Source organism: Anomaloglossus baeobatrachus, chromosome 1 (assembly GCF_048569485.1).
Source record: "Anomaloglossus baeobatrachus isolate aAnoBae1 chromosome 1, aAnoBae1.hap1, whole genome shotgun sequence".
Taxonomy (NCBI): Eukaryota; Metazoa; Chordata; class Amphibia; order Anura; family Aromobatidae; genus Anomaloglossus; species Anomaloglossus baeobatrachus.
The window spans coordinates 237,021,965-237,028,998 of record NC_134353.1 but is presented as its reverse complement, the minus strand read 5'-3'; the positions used below and the strand labels follow the sequence as shown (position 1 = coordinate 237,028,998).

Below are 7,034 nucleotides of genomic sequence, written 5' to 3'. Positions count from 1 at the left end.
GTGCTCAGTACTTGTAATGAGTAGTGTTGAGTCAGCACTAGCATGCTCAGCACTCCTAATGACTAGTGATGAGTAAGTACTACCATGCTCAGGTGCTCATACTCGCAATGAGTAGTGATGAGGGAGCAGTAAAATGCTCGGGTGCTCAGTACTCGTAACGGGCAGCTGGATGCTCGGATAGGTGCTACTCAAGTACCAAGTATAATGGAAGTCAAAACTCAAGCATTTTTCCTGAATATTTCCCAGACTAATCAAGTTTACCATCGATTTCCATTATAGTCACTTACTTGAGTGGCACCCATGTGAATGCTTGTTATAAGTACAGAGCATGGTAGTGCTCACTCACCACTGGTATTCAGTGATTCTTTCCACCTGAAATCCATGTGTATAGTCGTACATGAGCACTAGCACACAAGCTAACCATAAGGGTGCTTTACACGCTGCGATATCGCTAACGATTTATGGTCGAGGTCACAGTGTTTGTGACGCACATCTGGCATCGTTAGCGACATTGCAGCGTGTGACGCGTACGAGCGACCTGCAACGATCGCAAAAGTGGTAAAAATCGTTGGTGTTGGAGAGGTCGTCCAAACACCAAATATCGTTGTCTGGTGAGTAGCGATGTTGTTTGTCGTTCCTGCAGCACCACACATCGCTGTGCGTGACACCGCAGGAACGACGAACATCTCCTTACCTGCGTCCACCGGCAATGAGGAAGGAAGGAGGTGGGCGGAATGTTACGTCCCGCTCATCTCCGCCCCTCCGCTTCTTTTGGACGGCCGCTTAGTGACGCCGCAGTGACGTCGCGGTGATGCCGAACGCACCTCCCCCTTGAAGGAGGAATTGTTCGGCACCCACAGCAACGTCGCTGACAAGGTATGTGCGTGTGACGCTGCCGTAGCGATAATGTTGGCTACGGCAGCGATCACCAAATGTCGCACGAACGAAGGGGGGCGGGTGTTATCGCGATCAACATCGCTAGCAATCGCTAGCGATGTCGCAGCGTGTAAAGCACCCTTTACATCAGACCTAGTACCATGCGTAGAGCACACCGACCCAGAATACATCTATGTGAACATAACTCTACCAACGTTTTGGCTAGTGTAAGACAAGAGCTTGTGTCTGTTTACACCGGACCATAGTCTTAGCGATGCCAGGATGCTGTCCCTTTTATAGGTCTGTACACATTGTGCTGCCATGTCTATACTGTCTTGTGATGATGGGGTATTGGTAACTAAGCAGTCATCCCTTATGGGAATTCCACAAGTGACAGACGAGGAGAGGGAAGTGTTAGGCCTAGATGTCATTCATACACTGATGGATCCTGAGCTCTTGCATTGGGCTTCCCCGAAAGAAACGGATTCAGATAGAAAGCAACAGAGATCAGTATACTGGATAGATGGAGCCTCTATTCTGCAAGTGTCCGTCATTTTTAGGGGGACACCCAGGATGTCCACCTGCAGAAGAGGCCACTGTAGCGCACTCTATAGGAATCTGCCCTTGAGCCCTGTTCACATTATATTTCTGCAGTGTTTCCAGGGATTCTAAACCACCGAACCAGACCGCAATGCCATGAACGTTACTCCACCAGTGTCCTTTCTGTGTGTCCTTTTTATTCTGCTAAGGGTATGGGGTGGTCTGAACAGATGGACATGTTCAGAGAAAAAAAACAAAGTTCATCGGCACTCCACCATCGTCATTGCAGTGTATGGCTGGCATTAGGATTCAGGCGCATCACAGAGTGCTATGCAGACAGTGCGCTATGCAGACAGTGTGCTATGCAGACAGTGCGCTATGCAGACAGTGCGCTATGCAGACAGCGTGAATAGGTCCTCACTGAGTGCTATGCAGACAGTGTGCTATGCAGAGAGCTATGCAGACAGTGCGCTATGCAGACAGAGAGCTATGCAGACAGTGTGCTTTGCAGATAGTGTGTTATGCAGACAGTGCGCTATGCAGACAGAGAGCTATGCAGACAGTGTGCTATGCAGACAGTGCGCTATGCAGACAGAGAGCTATGCAGAGAGCTATGCAGACAGTGTGCTATGCAGACAGTGCGCTATGCAGACAGTGTGATATGCAGACAGTGCGCTATGCAGACAGTGTGCTATGCAGACAGTGCACTATGCAGACATTGCGCTATGCAGACAGTGTGATATGCAGACAGACCGCTATGCAGACAGTGCGCTATGCAGTGTGCTATGCAGATAGTGCGCTATGCAGACAGTGCGCTATGCAGTGTGCTATGCAGACAGAGTGCTATGCAGACAGTGCGCTATGCAGACAGAGCGCTATGAAGACAGTGAACTATGCAAACAGCGCTATGCAGACAGTGCGCTATGCAGACAGTGCGCTATGCAGACAGTGCGCTATGCAGACTGCGCTATGCAGAGCGCTATGCAGACAGTGCGCTATGCAGACAGAGCGCTATGCAGACAGTGCGCTATGCAGACAGTGCGATATGCAGACAGTGTGCTATGCAGACAGAGCGCTATGCAGACAGTGCGCTATGCAGAAAGTGCGATATGCAGACAGTGCGCTATGCAGACAGTGCGCTATGCAGACAGAGCGCTATGCAGACAGAGCGCTATGCAGACAGTGTGATATGCAGACAGTGCGCTATGCAGACAGAGCGCTATGCAGACAGAGCGCTATGCAGACAGTGCGCTATGCAGAAAGTGCGATATGCAGACAGTGCGCTATGCAGACAGTGCGCTATGCAGACAGAGCGCTATGCAGACAGAGCGCTATGCAGACAGTGTGATATGCAGACAGTGCGCTATGCAGACAGAGCGCTATGCAGACAGAGCGCTATGCAGACAGTGCGCTATGCAGACAGAGCGCTATGCAGACAGTGCGCTATGCAGACAGTGCGCTATGTAGACAGTTTGCTATGCAGAGAGAGCTATGCAGTGTTCTATGCAGTGTGAACATGGCCTTAGTTGTGACCGTTGTATGTTGTCTGTTGTGTCACATTCCTACAAGTAAGACTATACCTGCCCCACAGTAATGTGAAGTATGTCTGTGCCCAGTGTGCCCATCTCCTCACAGCAGCCAGGCAGGGGAAGGAGCTGCTCCAGCCCCATTACTGAGCTGCTACCCGGTCTCCTCATGTTATACAGCCCTGAGGTCACAGCTATCGCCTTACAAGCCTTCCTGCCGTCTTCCAAGCCTCCTCCTTGTCACCTTGGTGGCCCCACGTCACAGAGAGCTGCAAAGCTCCATAACACAGAGTAAAAGCCTATATTAGTGTGTGTACATTGATATACACACATATACACAGCAGCCCTGGAGGAGGCACAGCCGAGTACGCGCTGAGGAGACGCCGGAGCTCCGCTCACCCTCATCTCCTCACACTCTCCCGCCTTCACGTGACGCCTCTGTGCTAATAGACTGACGTCCCTGCCGGACCACGCCCCCCGGCATTTCCGGGACTCCTATTGGTTGGCAGAAGGAGGGCGCTGCGCAAAAACAGCTAAGCTGTGAGCCGGGAGCTCAGTCACTGGCAGCGGAGATCCCGGCAGCTGGAGCAGCTCAGTTACAGCACCGAGGACAGCGCTATGGGATGTGTGCAATGTGGGGACTGCAGGCAATAAAGTGCCAGCCTGCGCTGCCCTGAGCTCGCCATGTGCACTGGATGTGGCAGCCTGTGTCCCCTGGAAAGGACTGTCTGCCCATACTGAGCTGGGACTGCTTCCCTGGATCTATGGAATAGCCGGGCTGGTGTAGTGCGGAGCGGGTGCGGAGCCGGCACTTTTCTGCCTTTTCTCCTGTTTTGTCCGGTCCGCCTCGTTCTTTCCTGGAGATGATTGTTTTACTCCTCCTGCTGTGCCTAGTGGATGGAGTGCTTTCCCAGCTAGCCTACAAGGTGCAGGAGGAGAGGGACCATGGCACTTTCGTGGGGAATATCGCTGAGGATTTGGGCTTGGACATTACAAAACTCTCCAGCCGCAGGTTTCAGACTGCGCCCAACTCCCGGAGCCCGTACCTGGAGCTGAACCTGGAGACCGGGGTGCTGTACGTGAAGGAGAAGATCGACCGGGAGCTGGTGTGTAAGCAGAGCCCGTCCTGCCTGCTGCACCTGGAGGTGTTCCTGGAGAACCCCCTGGAGTTCTTCCGCGTGGAGGTGGAGGTGCTGGACATCAATGACAACCCCCCCATCTTCCCCGAGGCCGACCTGCAGGTGGAGATCTCGGAGAGCGCCACCCTGGGCACCCGCTTCCCGCTGGAGAGCGCCTACGACCCGGACGTGGGCAACAACTCCCTGCGCACCTACGAGATGACCACCAACAGCTTCTTCGCCCTGGACGTGCAGACTCAGGGCGACGGCAACAAGTTCGCCGAGCTGGTGCTGAAGAAGCCGCTGGACCGGGAGCAGCAGGCGCTGCACAAGTACGTGCTGACGGCCATGGACGGCGGCATCCCCCAGAGGACGGGCACTGCCCTGCTCACCATCAAGGTGCTGGACTCCAACGACAACGTGCCCGTGTTCGAGCAGCCCGTGTACTCCGTGTCCATGCCCGAGAACTCGCCCCCGGGCACCCTGGTCATACAGCTCAATGCCACCGACCAGGATGAAGGTCAGAACGGGGAGGTGGTGTACTCCTTCAGCAGCCACAACTCCCCCCGGGTGCGGGAGGTGTTCAGCATAGACCCCCGCAGCGGCCGCATGGAGGTGGCGGGGGAGCTGGACTACGAGGAGAACAACATGTACCAGGTGTACGTGCAAGCCAAGGACCTGGGGCCGAACGCCGTGCCCGCGCACTGCAAGGTGCTGCTCAAGGTGCTGGACCTGAACGACAACGCGCCGGAGATCAGCTTCAGCACCGTGAAGGAGGCGGTGAGCGAGGGCGCGCCCCCGGGCACGGTGGTGGCACTGTTCAGCGTGACGGACAAGGACTCGGAGGAGAACGGGCAGATCCACTGCGAGCTCCTGGGAGAGGTGCCCTTCAGGCTCAAGCTGTCCTACAAGAACTACTACACCATCGTGACGGACGGCGTGCTGGACCGGGAGCTGGTGCCGTCCTACACCGTGACGGTGCTGGCCCGGGACCGCGGCAGCCCCCCGCTCAGCACCACCAAGTCCATCCAGGTGCAGGTGTCGGACGTGAACGATAACGCCCCGCGCTTCTCCCAGGCGGTGTACAACGTGTATGTGACCGAGAACAACGTGCCCGGGGCGTACATCTCCGCCGTCAGCGCCGCCGACCGGGACGACGAGGAGAACGCCCGCCTGTCCTACCACATCCTGGAGTGCGACATCCAGGGCATGTCCGTCTTCACCTACGTGTCCATCAACTCGGAGAACGGCTACCTGTACGCGCTGCGCACCTTCGACTACGAGCAGCTGAAGGAGTTCAGCTTCATGGTGGAGGCCCGGGACGGGGGCAGCCCCCCCCTGGCCAGCAACGCCACGGTCAACATCGTCATCGTGGACCAGAACGACAATGCCCCGTCCATCATCTCCCCCCACGGCCGCAACGGCACGGCCAAGGAGCTGCTGCCCCGCACCGCCGAGCCCGGCTACCTGTTCACCCGCGTGGTGGCCGTGGACCTGGACGAGGGCGAGAACGCGCGGCTGACATACAGCATCCTGCGGGGCAATGACATGAGCCTGTTCCGTATGGACTGGAGGACCGGGGAGCTGCGCACGGCCAGGAAGATCACCAGCAAGAGGGACCCGCACAGACCCTTCGAGCTGGTGGTGGAGGTCCGCGACCACGGGCAGCCCCCGCTCTCCTCCACTGCCCTCATCCAGGTGGAGATCGTGGACAGCACGGTGGAGAAGCTGAACGAGAACCACCGCTCCAGCAGGTCCAATGACACTGCCTTAGACCTCACCCTCATCCTCATCATCGCCCTGGGCTCGGTGTCCTTCATCTTCCTGCTGGCTATGATCGTGCTGGCCATCAGGTGCCAGAAGGAGAAGAAGCTGAACATCTACAGCTGCCTGGCCAGTGACTGCTGCGTGTGCTGCTGCTCCTGCTGTAGCCGCCAAGCCAGGGCTCGCAAGAAGAAGCTCAGCAAGTCCGACATCATGCTGGTGCAGAGCTCCAACGTGCCCACTGCCACCCAGGTACCTGTGGAGGAATCCGGCAGCTTCGGCTCCCACCACCACAACCAGAATTACTGCTACCAGGTCTGCCTGACCCCAGAATCTGCCAAAACTGACCTGATGTTCCTCAAGCCTTGCAGCCCCTCCAGGAGCACAGACACAGAGCACAACCCTTGTGGGGCCATAGTGACCGGCTACGCTGACCAGCAGCCCGATATCATCTCCAATGGCAGCATCCTGTCCAGCGAGGTAAGCAGCCACTTGTGTATTGGGGTCACGTCCTCCTCCCTTTCCAGATAAATAGGTTACCTTCTCCACAACTTTTCCCTTGTAACCAGATGTTACTGATCCCCTGTTATCTGCAAATCCCCTCCACAATCTCATCTATCTCCATGTCCCACTACATCATCTGCTTTCTGTCTCTGGACCCAGTTGTTCCATCCCTCGCCTGTCATGTACTTTCCTCTATTGATCAATGGTAGAATTCCCGCAGTGCCGATCCATAGTAATAGATTTTCATTTTCAATAATGTCATCCTCATATTTAGAATGCACTGGCTAAGGATAGGCGGGAGGCTGGTGAAGGCTGGTGGAGGCTGGAGGAGGCTTGTTTTTTCCATGAATGTAAGCCTTGGCATTAGAATTCCCCTAGAAAACTGTTGCAGCCTGAAGTCCACACTGCCTGAATGTGAATGAGGCCAGAGCTGGAGAAATAGGGGGAGACGTCCCTGCATAGAGCACTGTGTGCCAGATAAGATGCCAGTATGATCTGCACCACCGAGGGTTAATCCAAGCCTCTGCTCCACTGTGGGGCTCTGAGATGGCAGCAGTGGGTTTATTTTTAATAGATCAGATACATAACAATGCATGTGCCCAATTAGGGGCCACCTAAATAAGCCCAGTCAGTGCCTGTGTCTGTGCTAAATGGAGGCTGCCTGGGTACAATGGGCAGATAACACCTCCATCCTGCATTTGGCAAG

The 7,034-nt window shown here is 55.5% G+C and overlaps 1 protein-coding gene across 2 annotated transcripts in view; it reads left to right on the top strand.

Annotated features, from left to right (window-relative positions):
• Positions 1-3,490: 3,490 nt before the first annotated feature.
• The window catches only part of PCDH10 (protocadherin 10), a 100,078-nt gene continuing 96,534 nt past the window's right edge, over positions 3,491-7,034 (top strand). For both annotated transcript variants that reach the window (XM_075348618.1, XM_075348609.1), the window contains exon 1: positions 3,491-6,304. In XM_075348618.1, the coding sequence (XP_075204733.1) occupies positions 3,806-6,304 (2,499 nt within the window). In that variant the 5' untranslated portion in view covers positions 3,491-3,805. The remainder of the gene's footprint in view (positions 6,305-7,034) is intronic.